Source organism: Thrips palmi, unplaced genomic scaffold (assembly GCF_012932325.1).
Source record: "Thrips palmi isolate BJ-2018 unplaced genomic scaffold, TpBJ-2018v1 HiC_scaffold_5, whole genome shotgun sequence".
Taxonomy (NCBI): Eukaryota; Metazoa; Arthropoda; class Insecta; order Thysanoptera; family Thripidae; genus Thrips; species Thrips palmi.
In genome coordinates, this window is record NW_023144632.1 from 9,665,471 (window position 1) to 9,681,328 (window position 15,858).

The 15,858-nt window shown below is 56.7% G+C and overlaps 5 protein-coding genes across 6 annotated transcripts; 3 read left to right on the forward strand and 2 right to left on the reverse strand.

Annotated features, from left to right (window-relative positions):
* The first annotated feature begins 531 nt into the window (after window positions 1-531).
* LOC117651031 lies at window positions 532-5,580 on the forward strand. The gene is made up of 3 exons (XM_034394743.1): window positions 532-647; window positions 2,050-2,142; window positions 3,965-5,580. Exons 1-3 carry the CDS (start codon window positions 558-560, stop codon window positions 4,286-4,288), a joined length of 507 nt encoding a protein of 168 aa, XP_034250634.1. The 5' UTR covers window positions 532-557; the 3' UTR covers window positions 4,289-5,580.
* A 1,068-nt stretch (window positions 5,581-6,648) lies between these two features.
* Window positions 6,649-8,744, reverse strand: LOC117651023 (melanization protease 1-like). The gene is made up of 6 exons (XM_034394728.1): window positions 8,652-8,744; window positions 8,369-8,553; window positions 8,163-8,298; window positions 7,865-7,979; window positions 7,430-7,731; window positions 6,649-7,350 (listed from the first exon to the last, which is right to left on the reverse strand). Exons 1-6 carry the CDS (start codon window positions 8,725-8,727, stop codon window positions 7,025-7,027), a joined length of 1,140 nt encoding a protein of 379 aa, XP_034250619.1. The 5' UTR covers window positions 8,728-8,744; the 3' UTR covers window positions 6,649-7,024.
* A 543-nt stretch (window positions 8,745-9,287) lies between these two features.
* LOC117651030 lies at window positions 9,288-10,280 on the forward strand. Of its 2 annotated transcripts, XM_034394742.1 has the most exons (3): window positions 9,288-9,435; window positions 9,478-9,764; window positions 10,056-10,280. In XM_034394742.1, exons 1-3 carry the CDS (start codon window positions 9,413-9,415, stop codon window positions 10,214-10,216), a joined length of 471 nt encoding a protein of 156 aa, XP_034250633.1. In that variant the 5' UTR covers window positions 9,288-9,412; the 3' UTR covers window positions 10,217-10,280. The 2 variants fall into 2 exon arrangements, with proteins under 2 accessions (XP_034250633.1, XP_034250632.1); XM_034394741.1 differs by having other exon boundaries at window positions 9,288-9,764.
* Window positions 10,281-10,626: 346 nt separating this feature from the next.
* Window positions 10,627-12,084, forward strand: LOC117651032. The gene is made up of 2 exons (XM_034394744.1): window positions 10,627-11,064; window positions 11,892-12,084. The coding sequence occupies exons 1-2, from the start codon at window positions 10,797-10,799 to the stop codon at window positions 12,056-12,058; spliced, it is 435 nt and encodes a 144-aa protein (XP_034250635.1). The 5' UTR covers window positions 10,627-10,796; the 3' UTR covers window positions 12,059-12,084.
* An 847-nt stretch (window positions 12,085-12,931) lies between these two features.
* On the reverse strand, window positions 12,932-15,285 carry LOC117651022 (spaetzle-processing enzyme-like). The gene is made up of 6 exons (XM_034394727.1): window positions 15,081-15,285; window positions 14,545-15,006; window positions 14,317-14,404; window positions 13,987-14,180; window positions 13,810-13,914; window positions 12,932-13,663 (listed from the first exon to the last, which is right to left on the reverse strand). The coding sequence occupies exons 1-6, from the start codon at window positions 15,157-15,159 to the stop codon at window positions 13,338-13,340; spliced, it is 1,254 nt and encodes a 417-aa protein (XP_034250618.1). The 5' UTR covers window positions 15,160-15,285; the 3' UTR covers window positions 12,932-13,337.
* Window positions 15,286-15,858: the final 573 nt, after the last annotated feature.

Consider the following 15,858-nt stretch of genomic DNA (forward strand, 5'->3'; position numbering starts at 1 on the left):
CAGACCCCGGGTGAGGCTCAACAGCCCTGCCGACGGGGCGCCTCGGTGCCGCCTCGGCGCTGCTGCGGCTGCTGCCTGCTGCTACCTGCCCCCTGCTCCCGCCTGCCGCGGGGCGCCTCGCTGCCACCCCCTGGAGCCCGCACCGCCTGGACTCGCGCCCCGGGCCAGTCGCTGCGGAGCGCACGCCGGGCGCAGCAGCGTTCGCAGAGTGCATGTCCGTCCCGACGGACTTCAAGATCGCTATCAAAGAGTTGAACGTCTACATCACTAGGGGTGAGACCATGTCTGCTGGGAGGCCTGCAGCTGCGGGATCTTCTGGCGGTTCTGGAGGCCCAGGAGCCCCTGGGGGGGCGGGCAAGGGGCCGGGGCAGCCCAGCTCGCCGGGTCAGCCCAGCTCGCCGAGGCCGGGATCACCGATCCCACCAAAGTCGCCGATCCCGCCGAGGTCGCCGAATTCGCCTAGGGCACCGCTGTCTCCTCGCCGCGGGGAGCCTGCCACTGCCGAAGGGACCTGGCCAGGCGGCTCCAGGTTGGGGAGTCCGACGCCGGTGCGGGTCATGCGCACGCTGTACGAAAGGCTGCCGCCGGCCACCCCGCCGCCGTCGCCTGCAGTGATGCCGCGCTCCCGCACCATGGCGTTCGGCCAGGTAAGACGAATCTATCTCGCGCATCGAGAGTCGTTTTCATCGCTCTGTCACTCTCGCACCTATGCGGGACCTCTCATGAGTGCGAGAGAGACAGAGCGACGGAAACGACTCTCGGAATCAGTCTGGCAGCACGCAGTGACACGGGAGTGGACGCAGCGCGTAGTGTGGGGCCGCGCGGAGCGGGGCAGTCCCCCGCACCGCTGTGCTTGTGCCGCCACCGTAAAGCGAGGCAGTTACATGATCACCCCTTTAACCCTTTTGACAATCATGGAAGTCTCTGTAACTCGGACGGGTCCTTCCAGAGGCTGATCCCAGGGGCTGAACCCCCTGGAAGAGGTCCGTCCCTGTCCGTTTAGGCATCCGGGAGGGCGATTTGACCAATAATGTTGTCCAGGCTCTGGCCCCTCAGCTCTGCGATTTCCCGGGGACACGGCTGTTTCGCCTTCGTACCGAACCACGCGCGGGCGCGGGGCACCTTGGACTTTCCCTTTGTTGCCATTTATTTTTTTCTGGGGCGCGCGACGCACCACGGCCAGTTCACGTCTAAGGGCGTAATAATAAAATGAAAACGCGGTGGCGAACTGCGCAGATCCGAAATGAAAATGAAAAGCGACTCGTCGTCTTGATCGGGCGCGCTCACTCGCCCGGCTGGGCCCGGCCCGGCATTCCCAGACGAGCAAGGCGAGCGATCCACGGAATGCACGCTCCCGGAATAAAATCTCAACAGAGAAGCAGCCGAAGTTTTGCTTTTAATTTCGGGGATGGAATCGATATAGGAGTGGCTTGGCAGTGACACGCGCCTCACGCTCACTCACGCGCGATTCGACTCGACGCCCGCACGGTGTAACCCTTTCCCGAGGAATGAAGCGAGGGGTGAATCCGGCTCAATCAGTGTAGTAGTAGTAGTAGTGGTGTACTCAAGTGTGCAGATTTGCCCGTGGGCCTCTCACTCGCCGATCTTGGCCTTGACGCACTCCGCAAGCGGCGCGCCGCTGCAGTGTGCATGGCACCTTTCACGACATGCCTCACACACTTCAATTTGCAGCCAACCCCGTGGGCGTCTTTTTTCCGCCACCCCTTCTTCCTCCCCTCCCCCTCCTCCTCCCCTTCCCCCTGAATTTGGCCGTCGCACTGGCAACCTGGCTCGGCGCAGCGTCAACATTTTTCTTGATCGATCCATCTGAAAAATGAGAAATAACGGTTTAGTGTACTAGAGCCTAAACTATGAACTGTCCTTAAAATTTGGAACAGTTTGCAACTTTTTCAAGAAAAAGAAACCCTTGAATCCAAAATATTCTAAATTTATATCACCAAACATTCCAATGCATTTATTGGAAAACCAAGCAGCGGCACAGCAAGGATTGCGTGTCTTTTTAAACACGATGTTTGTTTGTCCAAACAGGAGCCAAATATTGCTGAGAAGAGGAGGGCGTCTGAGTACGAGTTCCAAGAATATGATCACCGTGGAACGGGCTTCTCATTGGGACTAGCTGAGGTGAGTTTATGCCTGACCAGACAATCATTCGAGCCCAGGTGGACGAATTCCGGTGCAATTAGTCGTTTCGTCGCTCCGCCTGTCAGAGAAACAAAACACCGCGGAATCACAGCAGTATATCGGCCGCCAGTCCACGGGGGCTGCGCGGGCTGCGCGGGCTGCGGAGTAGAGGGGGTGCTACGCAGCTTCGCCGCTGCGCGCGGCGCGCGGGTTGGGGAAAGGGGGTGCGGCTGCCTCCGGTGCGGCGGCTGCCGCGCGCCAAACCCACGTAACACGAATCACATGCCGCGTCATTGGCCAGGGCCGGCTAGGCTGGGCCGGCGAGGGCGCTCTTCAAGTTGCGCTCCTGCTGTGAATTAGACACGTGCACCGCGCCGCCGCCGACAAAGTTTAGCACGCCGCCGATGATTTCACCGCGCGTCGCCATACCCCACATGTCTGCATTTTCATATGCAGCGAGCGAATAGGCAACCCAACTAGCACATTCTCCGCCGCGGAAAGAAAATCTTATTGGAGCCTTTTAATTGCTTGATCTTTACGATTGTAACGAAAGCCCATCTCAAAGAACTAAACTATCAAATTGTGGCTTATTCAAAGGTTCTTGACCGACTTGAATAAAAAAACTCTTGGAGAGCGCGGGGGTTTAGCACACTAGAGGCCGTTACCTCCACTGAAAACACCTCCAAAAAGTGAAGCCTCTATCAAAAAGACATCCACGAAAAATGTCCACTGCATTGGACGAGGTTCTCGGACGGAAACACGTCCACATGTTGGAACAGGGATTCTCAGTACCTGGTAAACCTAGTTCCTCGACTGGAGACACCTTTACAGTTTAAAGCCGCCGACGAGGCCGCCGTCGAGGCCGACGACGAGGCCGCCGACGAGGCCGCCGACGAGGCCGCCGACGAGGCCGCCGACGAGGCCGCCGACGAGGCCGCCGACGAGGCCGCTTACGAGGCCGCTTACGAGGCCGCTTACGAGGCCGCCGTCGAGGCCGCCGTCGAGGCCGCCGTCGAGGCCGCCTTCGAGGCCGCCTTCGAGGCCGCCGTCGAGGCCGCCTTCGAGGCCGCCTTCGAGGCCGCCTTCGAGGCCGCCGTCGAGGCCGCCTTCGAGGCCGCCTTCGAGGCCGCCGTCGAGACCGCCGTCGAGGCCGCCGTCGAGGCCGCCGTCGAGGCCGCCGTCGAGGCCGCCGTCGAGGCCGCCGTCGTGGATGTATTTTCGACGGAGGCTTCACTGTTGGAGGTGTTTTCAGTGGAGGTAACGGCCTAGTGCCCTAAAAATAACCCCCGCGCTCTATGGGAATTTTTTTATTCAAGTCGGTCAAAAATGCGAATAACTTTATTGAATTTTTTATTTAATATTTTTATTTAGGTCGGTCGGGTCGGTCTACTTTTTGTCGGTCTAATTTAGGTAGGTCAAATGATCTGCTTCCCCTCCTCCGCCGCCGTTGTCCACTCCATCCAACAGGTTGCGGTGGTGGTGGTGAACTGCCTTGCTCCCCTCCACCCAACCCCCTTTTCCGACTTTCGCAGCCTCATCAATGCTCGCTGCGGTGGGCTCCGGAGGTGGTGGACTCACCCTTCCAGGAGCGTAACCTCTCGATGAAACGAGCGTGACACGATTGAGCGTGCGGGGTGATGGTGGTGGTGGTAGTGGTGGTGTTGGTAGAAACTCCCCCTTCCTCTCCTCCCCCTTTCCACACGTGAATCTCGCTCCGAGCGTCGAGCCTAATCGGCCCTTAGACCCTTTAAAGTGCAGTCCACTGGCTGGGGCTCTTCAGCGAGCGGTGGAGCGGTTCCTTACTTGACTCTAATGTGTGCAGGCCCTTGCTCCAGCCGTGGGGCCTGGTTTGGCCCCGTCCGTGGCCCCTGCGCTGGCCCCCGGACTGCCCTCTGCACACGCCCCAGCCATGGCCTCGGCTCTGGGCCCGTTCTTGGAACCTGCTCCGCCTGTGGACCTGGAAGGCGGGTCCATATTGGCTAACAGCAGCGCGAGCTGCCCACCGGGCGACCCTTCCACGAGGCGCCCCGGGCCGCCTGAGCGCACTTGCCGTGCTACACGTGTTCTCCGCCGTGCCATCCACGTCCAGGAGGAAGAGGACGACGACGAGATGGAATGGCAGTTGGGTCATTTCCCCTTACAGTAACAGCTTACTACAAATCTAACGGTCAGACTTTTCACCTCTCCAGAGAGGTGAGACATTAAGTCTCGCCAAGAACTTCTGACTGCAAATTAAATGGAAAGACTTTGCGCCAAAATGTGGCGAGACATAAAGTCTCGCCAAGTTTTGGTCAGACCTGAAATCCTCGCCAAAATTTGGTCGGACAAAAAAGTTTCGCCACAAAATGGCGAGACTTTCTTGTCTGTGCTCTGTAAAGGCCGCAATTCATCATCCGCCGCATGGACCGTAATTGCGTCTTTTACAGTGCTCAGACAAGAGAGTCTCGCCATTTTGTCGCAAGACCTTTTTGTCTGGCCAAATTTTAGTGAGACGTTTAGGTCTGACCAAAACTTGGCGAGACTTTATGTCTCGCCACATTTTGGCGCAAAGTCTTTCCATTTAATTTGCAGTAAAAAGTTCTCAAAATACAAAAAAAAAAAATCACCCAGAAAAATGTAGAAATATATCGTAGATTAGAAGCTGCATTATGCACTTATTCCTGTAGTGTTGATTCAATTAGTATTGATCCAATGGTAGCTTTTTCTGGGTGTAGAAGTAGTGGTGTGCCCTTCAAGCGAGCTGGAGCCTAGAGCGCCAGTAATTCTTTATTGGCTATATTTTTCGTCGTACAAGGAATTGTAAAATTGTGAGACTTGTACGGATTATTGTGAGTGATGCAGGAGTGCGTCACCTCTGTCAAAAAACTTACAGCAAAAACTATTATAATTAATCCTGGTGCATGACGGGGATTTCCACTTTTCGAAAATCTCATAAAAGTATCTATTTTGAATAATGCTAGTCTCTATTTTGACGATAGTTGGATGATAGAAGCAAATTAGAAGGTAAAAATTATTTTCTTGTGTTGGTGGCTGTCTATGCTCCTGTCAAGAGCCAGTCAAAATCGATAGGCTCTGGATGGCTGTGGAAGACAATGTTGACTGTTGTTGAGGGGAAACGTTTCCTGTGCTTTAGAAGGCTGTGAAGTAGTTACAAATTATGTATTGAGAAGGACCTATTTTTGACGGCGTTAACTGAATCATGTTTGGACCGTCATTGTTTTTCCTTTTGGCGGTTTGTTTGAAGTTCAAATATGACAATTTTGTGCTCTGATCATTCATCGTTCTGCACTTCGCCCTTTTGATTTTATTTTCTCTTCTGTGTTTTGCTTTTTGCTGTTAAGACAACTTGACAATTTAATTGTAAAAAATCATGAGTTGGGAGGAGTTGAGAGTGTGTTATTTTGCTTATTTGTCTAAGTGTTGCCAGGATTAAATAAAATGTTCTTGTTGTAACTCTTGTTCTTGTTTGTCATGAGCTCCTTCACCCTGTTCCAAATGGCTTGATTGTGCACCGCAGTTCCAGTCGGTCGGTCGTGATGACGCGGTAACAGCACTAAGTGCACACAGTCTCACACAAAATAAGCTACAAATGGAACGTCATTTCTTTTTGGAAAGCCAGGCATGGTGACTGGTTGTGCGGTGCGGCTGATGGTGCCCCGCCCGCCACATAGACACAATAAACACGTTTTGTGGACAACAAAAATTTCCCTCCTCGTTGCTGATATACGAGAACGCAATCGGAGACACTGAGAAAAAGACAAAGGCTCGAGTATTTACTGGCACACGTGTTGAAAAAAATTATGTTTAACTGTCAGAAAAATAGATTTTAGAGCCAACCCGGGTTTTCTGCGGGATGGCAAATGTTTGAGACGGCCACGGAGGCGCTGCTGCCCTGGCTGCACTGATTCAGATTCAGATTGCAATTGCGCACTTGGACTGGTGGGTGGGCGAGCAGGGCCCTGCCGCGACCAGGGCGGCAGACAGCGGCAGAGCTGGCGGAGGCGGCCCCCCCGCGCAGGATCGATTTCCCCGGGAAGCCTCCGGGCTACCCCCTGTCCGCGACGCGGAGTAGCGAGAGCGAAGGGGTAGCGACCACGACGCCATTTTCTTGCCCTCCACTCACAAAAGAAACAATAACGCATCGACGGAGGACAAGGCTGCTAGGCAACGCCCTTATTTGGCTGAACGGGGCAGTGCCGCATCCTGCCACTACAGCGTAAGTCACAGGACTTGAGGGTTCAAGGTTGCCCCCTTCACGCAACGCAAGCGCGCATCCGAAACAGGGTGGCACGTTGACTGTCCTAGATTAGGCCTTTCTTGGAGGCGTTTCAAAAACCGGGGTGGGGGTGGAATTGTGCCTGGATTCATTTTCCTGGCTATACAGATGGTTCGAGTAAGGCGGCCCCGACTCCCTTTATAGCTGGACCCACTGGTATTCCTGGAATGTGACATTGTGTCGTTTTATCTCTAAGGCGCGTGAAAATGGCAAACCAAAAAAGTGTAAAATTTCTTTTTATCATTTTTTAATGGTCTCTTTGATGTTGGGTTTTTCCTTGGAAAACTTGAACCGTTTCAAATCTCCTATAACCTGGGTGGTCGTGTGCCTCAAGGGAGGCAAAATCCGCACAACTTTCTTTGTCCCGCGTCAACCCGCAGCAACATACCTTTGGGGCCAGCAACGGACGTTAGGCTGAAACACGCAAGTGGTCCACTTCACTCGGAACATTGGGCAAACAGTCCGTTAACACTGCCCTGCCCAACCGCCATAGAAAATATTGGGATCGCGGAGTGAAGCAGAGAAGCCGCTTTCGGAATGGGTTCACGCAGTCGACGCGGTTGGAAATCACAGCCATGGTGGTGGTCGGCCAAGCCGTCGGCGCCCTCACGCCACCTTGATGCTGGTCATGATCCAGGGCAGGTAGGTGGCGACGCGCGCGAACACGGCGGGCATGCCGTCCGTGGCGCACGAGACCGTCCCGAAGGACGCCACGCCCTCCAGGATGGTGAGCACCGCGCCCTGGCGCACGCTGGTGGACGAGAGCGGCGCGCCGCGGTCGCCGTGGCACGCGTCGGAGCCCTCCGCCAGACCGCGGCCGCAGAGCTGGTGCACGCCGTCGACGTGGTCCGGCGTCTCCCTGTACTTCTCGGTGCAGAACTCGTGCGGCACCTCCCTCAGCACGCTCTTCGTCAAGCGCCGCGTCGTGTTGGCTGAGCAAAAAAAAAGGGTTGGGGGTAAATTTTTCTAAAGTAGTTTACGAAACCGAAACAAGCGACCGATGCGACTCACTGTTGGCGCGGTGCAGGCTGCCCCAGCCGAGCACGGTGAGCGGCCGGTCCTTCTTGAGCGTGTCGCCGAGCGGGTCCGTGATGGGCAGGCACACGGGCGCCACGTGCTCGCTGTACCGCACGGCGGTCTTCAGCCTCACCAGCGCGATGTCGTGCTGGTGGCCCGCCGCCCCCACCGCGTACTCGGGGTGCACCACCACGTCCTGCACGGCCACGTTGAAGGCGGTGGAGGAGCAGTCGGAGCTGTTCGCGACGCAGGCGGGGTCCTCTGGAGCGTCCAGCTCGCCCAGCCGCACGTACGCCCTGCAACACAGGGAGGCTCCGTGTGAGCAGGGCGCCCGACCAAGTGAGGGTAGGCCGCCACGTTGCACCGCCCTGTTCGGCGGGCTGGCCTACCCAGCGGCCCGCAGGCGGCAGTGAACCGAAGTGAACTCACGGAGGGTTGTCCCGCGCCGTGACGCAGCTGGCGGCGGTCAGCAGGTAGCGGTCGCTTATCAGCGAAGCCGCGCAGCCTTCGTAGTGGAGGAGCTCGGCGCCGTCGGCACCATCGGCTGCAATAGCGAACAGAGAGTCGTTGATGTCACGTAAGTCCACGGCAGGCACAAGTTGCTTTGGACGAAGAGCCAACACGACCGGCTCATGGGGCCACAGAGCCATTGGGACAAGAAATTCTGGCTTCAGGGGTAATTTTACCGACAACATGCACATTGGCTCGACGCCTTTTCGTCACTCACCTCGGTCAGCCGGGCCCCTGTACAGCAGGCGCGCCATCCACGGAAACTCCCCCTCGTTGGCGGGGCCGTTGGCGGCGTCTCGCAGCGCGCCGGGCACCTCGCCGCACCGACCCCACGGCACCAGGTCGCAGCACACCTGTGACACGCCGCGCGCCGCGTCAGTGGAGCCTTAACCTCGACGGTGCACACTGTGTTTTGGTGCTCACCAGGGGCATGAACGCGGACGTGGGCGACCAGCCGCACTGCGCGCCGCGCAGCAGGGCCTTCTCGTGCTCCGAGGGCTTGCGGTCCTTGTGCGTCACGAGGCGCAGCAGGGACTTGCAGTCCGACAGCGGCACGCACTTCTCGAAGGCCTCGCAGGTCCGCTGGGAGTGCGCCGCCGTGGCCAGGGCTGCGGGGGGATCGGCGAGTTAGCCAGCGAGGAGTGGCGGGGCATGGGCGGGGCGGGGCGCGGCCCAGGGTCGCAGCCTCCTGCCTCGTGGTACTCACCGGCAGGGAGGCACAGGGCGGCCCACAGGGCGGCCCCGGCCAACCACAGCAGCAGAGCGGGCGGGGCGGGCGCCATGGTCGTTCCTCGCCAAGTGTTTCCGCGGGACTGCCCGGGCCTGCCCATCCGCCGAGCAGGACCGGCTGGGCGTCGTGCGGCGGGGCGGGGCGGGGCGGGGCGGGGCGGGGCTCGTGGGAACGCCCCGGCAGAGGAGCGCCCCGGCACGGCGGCACGCGCGCCGGCTGGTCTGGAATGCGCCGACGTGGTCCTCTCCGGTCGGCCGGCTGTTTCCAAAGGATCGCTCTGTCTCTGTCACACTCACGGGGGTCCCGCAGTGGAGCGAGAGAGACAAGCGGTACAATGACTCTTCGGAATCGCCCACGGCTGGCAAAACGTTTGAGGGCCAGATCCGCCCATCAGAGGATAGTTTTGAGACTTGCCCCCGCCCCCTTTTTATGATGATACAGTAGTTTGAGCCACGGGAATCCACGGTAAGAATCGTTAAACGATACCTGCTGTGTTCATTCCCGCCGTGCCTCACCACGGCCTTCCCTGGCTGAGCGGGGCGATGGCCGAGGCGACGGCGCTTGTGGGTCAGGCCGTCACCGTAGCCGCGCTCCGGGCAGGCCGACGGCGTCTGCGCTACCGACACCCGCGCCGTGTCGCCGGGGTGTCTCTTGACACCACCCACGCGTTGCGTGTGCATCGGCCAGTCGACTGCCGCGACGCGAGCAGAGCACACCGCGCGCAGCCAAAGTCCAGCATGTCGCAGCCAAAGTCCAGCATGTCGCAGCCAAAGTCCAGCAGGTCGCAGCCAAAGTCCAGCAGGTCGCAGCCAAAGTCGTCCAGCAGGTCGCAGCCAAAGTCCAGCAGGTCGCAGCCAAAGGCCAGCAGGCCGCAGCCAAAGTTCAGCACGTCGCAGCTTCTGCAACCAGCGCTGCTGCAGATCGTCTTCGACACCTACGTTGAGCACCTCCGCCGCGACCTGTTTGTTGCCTACCCTTTCTTCCTGGAGGGCATCGCACGAGCTGGACTGCCGAAGGGGCCTGGCCTTCTGGAGCTCATGATGATTCTGTGCCCGCAGATACGGGAGAAGCCCGTCCAGCCCATGCCAGGTAAGGCACGTCGGCGTGCGAAAAGAAAATCAAACGCACCCCTAAAAACAAAACAAAAAAATTTGTGTGTGTGTGTGTGTGTTTATTTTGAGCTGAGATTTTGATGGTGAGAAGAGCATTAGTGAACCCCGTTTTTACTCTAGCAACATGCCTCTTGTGTTTTTTTTTGGTAGTAAAAGTTTCAGAGTCGGAAATCTCCCCTTATTCACCGGCTAATTTATATTAGTTTTCCATGAACAAGTAGGTCGCTCCTCTTTTTGTGTCTTACGCAATTGTTTCTTTTGTTCTCAGCGCCACACCAGTTCCGAAAACTTCTGAAGAATATGGAATCAACGTTATTTTCGCTTATTGCTATGGTGACGACAACACCGCATCTGGGGCAGGGGTACCCGAAGGCTGCTTTCCTGTGGGGTTTCATGCTGACCGCAGTCAAACTCCACTTGTACTCTTAAACGATGATTATTTGATTCGGTTGACTGGATGAATTTTAAAAAGTAATAAACTAATTTTTCCCAGTAACTTTGTTTCATTCATCATTCCAATGAGGGGGCACGAGCAGCAAGTAAGAGCTCAGTAAAATATTACGGACAAAAAATTGTAGCAGGGCTTCGAAGGAACTGCCCGCGGTGGAAGGAAACGACTCACTGTCGCAACGGACGTCTAAATTTTGTGGACGCGGCGATAAGCGATCAGCCCCGCAACAAACGCGCACACACACACACGCACGCGCACGCACACGCACACACACACACTCAGCGGCCGCCGCCAGTCCAGCTTCACGCTTTCGCAGTGCTTCTCCGGGGGAGGGGGGATGTTTCTGGGTCACCCTCGGCCGTGCGTCCATCGACAGTCTGCGGCTCCGACGCGTGCAGTGTGGTGCAGTGCCGCCGAGCCATCCCCTTAGTCGCACACCCGGAGTGAATCAGTCGCACCCATCCTGTGCTTTCTTCGAATTTTAACCCCAAAATTTTTTTGGGCCACAAATCTTTTGCGATTCGATTTGACTGGCGAGCAGTGCTCGAGACGCTGGTGATGAGTCAGGCGTTCATCGGAGTCGGCGGCGGACGACGGCAGCCGCTCCCCTGCCCACGCTGTTTCACGAGGGCGCCACGGCCAGCTATCCAGCTCCGATTCGACGCCCTGGTCGAAGACCTGCAGCGGGGGCTGGAGGCGGTCTACCCCAGAATGCTGTTCCGCTGTCCGGGAGTGCCGCCGCTTGGCGCGCAGGAGTCGCACGACTTCTTGGAAACCACCTACTTGGTGTGCCCCCAACTTGTGGACAAGCCTATGCGCGTTACAAGTAAGTCACCCCCAACCGTTGCACAGACACAAAAAAAGGCGTTTCTAGAACCAAGATAATTTACTTAGGAGTAGTACTCGAACGGTTGAAGTTCCCTTGTTGTTTCAAGGAAATCGCCTTGGTTTAAGAAAGCCCTGTTTTAGATGCAGAGCCTGCCCTGCAAACCGTTAGACGTGTCCTCTCAGAGCGGCTGAAGACGCGCTTTCTTCCCGCTTCGAGTTTTGTTTGTGCGTTCGAAGTGATTATAGACACGCAAAAACAAAACAGTCCGCGAGATAAAGTTTTAGTGCGGGGGCAAACCTGTCTGTCAATATAGGCCGAGGGGGCGGCGAGCGCAAAGAAATTTTGCCTCTGGGTTCCTTCTGCTGTTCTTTCAGCTTGAAGTGCAGCTTCAGAAAAACTGCCCAGGACTTTCTTTGTTGTGGTAATAACGCAAATATACGAGACTTTTTCATGTATCGAATTTGCACTCAACAACCAAAAACTAAATAAAAACTTGGCAGAAAGCTAGCGCCTGTCATCGTCGGGGTAGGCCAGCCCGCACAGCAGGTATGCCTGCCGGGACGGCCTGTGGCAGGCGCCTTGCTCTCGATAACCTGCCTTGGCCGATCTCTCCACGACGGGGTGGATCGTACAGTAGGGCAGAAGTGGGGGGGGGGGGGGTGAAGCCAGAGGGGCTGAAGTCAAGGGTGCCGTCTAGAACGTAGGCAAAACGCACCCCAATCCGCCGCACCCATTCAGGGCTAGCCCGGCCCTGGATCCACATTCTGTCCTCTGCACTCCAAAATGTCACATCCATAATCACGTATTATTTCTCTTGTTCTCAGTGGATTCGGATTTTTTGAAGACCATCGGAGAACTGGAAGAAACACTGCAAACGCTGCTTGCAATGGTGAAGAGGGATCATCGTCTGGGTCGGGGCTACGAATACGTTTCTCGGTGGCCCCTCCTGCTGACCACCGTCCAGTGGGTCCTGCTTTACAACCTCCCGTGAAGAGTGAGGATTTGTTTTTTATTTTGTCCGGGAAGAATATTAAAGTGCTGTTCTGCATAAGTTGTTGACGTTGTTTTTCATCCCATAAGACATTAAGTAAAAAAAAAGTTAAATTCAAAGAATTTTGATCCTCAATTTATATTTACAGAAAATCAGGGTCTCCGCACTTCTGCATTTCATATTTAGTGCGTCATTTTTTGTTGTTCTTGGTCGTTACTAGTTTCTAATCCGCAAGGGATCATATGGAATCCACGCCCATGTGCTCGGCTGGGTACGAAGAGAGTCATGAGAATCGGATGAAATTATTTCCCTGCTATCACATTCATTTGATTATTTTATTGTTTGTTTTCATATTTTGTACATCAAACAGTTGGCCCGGGAAATAAATATATAAAACGCTACGTTTCACGAAAGTAAGCACTAACGCGAGAAACAGCAATCGAGTCGAATCGACTTGTCACTCCATACTTGACTTGAAATAACTTCGATCATAAATAATCCTCTACTGTAACATAATTTGCATGGCTACCTGACTGATTGCATATAGTTGCCATACTCACTAAACTTCTTACGGATACATCCTATCTGTATTACGGACATTTTTGTGCAATTGCAATTACGGATAGATTTTGCTTGTAATACGGATGAAATCATCCGTATTACAAAGAGTTTTACGTCCGTACCATACGGATATTTTCGTCTGTATGTTACGGACGTAAAACTCTTTGTAATACGGATGATTTCATCCGTATTACAAGCAAAATCTATCCGTAATTGCAATTGCACAAAAATGTCCGTAATACAGATAGGATGTATCCGTAAGAAGTTTAGTGTGTACTAACTGATTTTTCAAATACAAGATTTTATAAAAGCTACGATTTTAAGTATTTATATAATTTTTGTCTCATCACAAAATGTTTGACATGTTTATCGAGAGAAAAAATACACTCAGAAGATTATTGAATCTCATAGGACGGTAAACATTTTTTTAAAAATCTCAGACTTATTGTCATAAAAGAAGGCAGAAGCGGTGCCAACGCACCACGTAAGTATTGCTTTTAAAGTATCACAAAATCAATATGAGTCTTTAGCAAAAGCACAGCACTGGTGTAAAACAAACTTCATCATCCGGAGGGTCTACTACTTCGGTTAGCTTTGGTGGTTCCGCCGCGAGGTTCACGGCACTGGGGCACTTCGGCACGTGGTTCTTGGGCTCGGCCCGGCTCGGTCCGAGGCGCGGACGGAGAGTTGAGGAAGGGAGCGTTCACCCCTCCTGTCCTCAGGGCTCCATGTGGCTGGTGATCCAGGGCAGGTAGTGGTCCACGCGCGTGTAGATGCCGGGCACGCCCTTGACGGCGCACTTCTGGAGGCCGAAGGAGACGACGCCGAACTGCACCATGAAGGGGCCGCGGCGGCCGTCCACCTCGGCGGCGCGGTACAGCGGGCCGCCGCTGTCGCCCTGGCACGAGTCCACGCCGGCCTTGCCGCCCGCGCACACCTGCGACTGCTCGTCCAGGTCGATGCCGCGCTTCGAGTACTCGCGCTCGCAGCTCGAGAAGGACGTGAAGGGCACGTTGGCCTTCATCAGGTAGCGGGTGCCTCGGACTGCGCGGAGAGAAAGGTCTCGGGTTAGTTCGTCGCCTCGGCCAAGTCATGCCGGCGGCGTGGGCCGCGTCCACACCAAACTGCACACTGATTCCGAGTGTTCACATGACTCTCAAGGACTCGATATTCTGAAATCCAGAACCTACCTGCATGGTTCAGGCCCTTGCCCCAGCCGGCGACGGAGGCTGCCTTTCCCTCGAGCGGCCCGAACGACACCCGCGACGTCGGCAGGCAGATGGGCCTCACGGCGTCTGTCGGCAGGGAAGCGAGTATGAGCGTCGGCAGTCGGCAAAACACCAACGAAAACCGGCCAAGCGTCTGACCTGTGAACTCCACCGGGCGAGCCAGGCGCACCAGGGCGATGTCGTTCATGAGGGTGACGGACGAGAAGTCGGCGTGCCTGATGACCTTCTCCACGTCCACGTCCACCACGGGCGGGGCGCACACCCTGGCGCCGGCGATGGTGGAGCAGTCCTCGGTGCGCTGCGAGTCGTGCTCGCCCAGGCGGACCATCACGCTGCAAGCAAGCACGGGGTAGAGCCTGGCGGCCTCGCGCGCGGGGTATCGACTGTCTTTGCTCTGTCTCTCTCGCACTCACGGGGCGTCCCACCGCGGGCACGAGAGAGACAGAGCGAGTAGTCCGCGGTACTCACGGGTCCTCGCCGGCGCCCACGCAGTGTGCCGCCGTCAGCACGTAGCGCTCGTTGATGAGGGAGCCGCCGCAGCTGAAGGAGGGGCTCACTGCGGAAAGGCAGAACGGAGGTTCGAATACTCAGTCCGGAGCTTTTTCTTCATTCGGGTCAGTGTCCGGTCTCTTGTCACACCGAGCTACTCCAAGTTCTGAACAGTGGCCTGGGCCGCGCGAGCAGTGAGGTACTTACAGGTGGACTCGTAGCCGAGGCGCACCATCCAGGGCAGCTCCATGACGACGGTCATGTTGCCGCCGATGATGCGGTCCTCGCCGAGGGCGCCGCACTCCTTGGGGTTGATGAGGCTGGCGGAGGCGGGGCGCGCGCTGGTGGGCCTGGGGCGGCGCGTCGGCCTCTCCTCGGAGCTGGACCCGAAGTCCGGGTCGAGCGGCCTGGACACCTCGGGTCGTTCGTACGCCGGCCGCGACGGCCTGCTCGGCCTGCTGGGCCTGCTGGGGGCGAACGACGAGAAGTCGGGGAACTGCACGTCGGGGAAGTGCACGTCGCCGAAGTGGGTGAGGTACGGCGGGTCGCGCGTCAGGCCGGGAGGTCGCAGGTGGAAGCGACGCGCTTCTGCGCCCTCTGCGGGGGGCTGCTCCGTGGTGCCCAGGGAGGCCGTGTCCAAGGTGGGCCGCGGGCCGCTGGGCTCCAGGCCTGCGACGCAAGGGCGTGCCGTCACATAAACAAAACAAGTCACCGCACCGGCGGCTGTTGTCCGGTCTACTCACTGCGCGCGTGCACCACGGCGAGGAGGGCGGCGGCCACCGCCAGGGTGAAGGCCGTGCTGGTGGCCATGCTGGAGGCCATGCTGCAGGTCGAGTGCACGGTGCGCGGCGTGTGACGGGAGCCGCGAACTAGACCGGCTTCAGATGACTGACTGGCGGCCGGCTGCTCGCGGCGGTGCTGCCCCCACAAAGGCCAACGATGACGCCGTCAGGCCGGCGGCCGTCAGCGTGTTTCTCGCGGGATGCCGCCATGCCGCGGCGCGGACTCCGGAGGGGGGACGCCACGCCGCCAAGCCACCTCGCCGCCAGGCCGCGGTCCCCACGCCATCTCCTCGTCTTCGGCGAAGCATAACAATCATCGAGAGCGTTATCATGGCGAGGCAGCGGCGTAGCCACGGCGTGTACCGCCGACCACCGTGGAAAAAGGGGGGGGGGCGGCAGCGGTCAGATGGAACAGGTGGAGTCAGTTCATATGACTGGAAAACAAGGAACACACCAAGCGGCGGCGCAATTTGGACATGCACGTGTTGTGTTGTTTTTGTTATGGTTATTGTAGTTAGCTGTTGTTTTTGTTGGGTTTTTCTTATCGGTGGAGTGGAAAATACAATTTCTTTTGTTTCCACTTGTGATTTTTTGGTTTTGTTTCTGGGAGAACCGCATTTACCGCTTCTAGCCAAGATGTTTAGCATAAAAGAGTGTGCGTGTCTGCGTGTGCGTGTGTGCCTGCGTTGTGGGGAAAAGAGGGGGGCAGAGCGTGCGTGTGATGTGTCTGCAGCGCGGG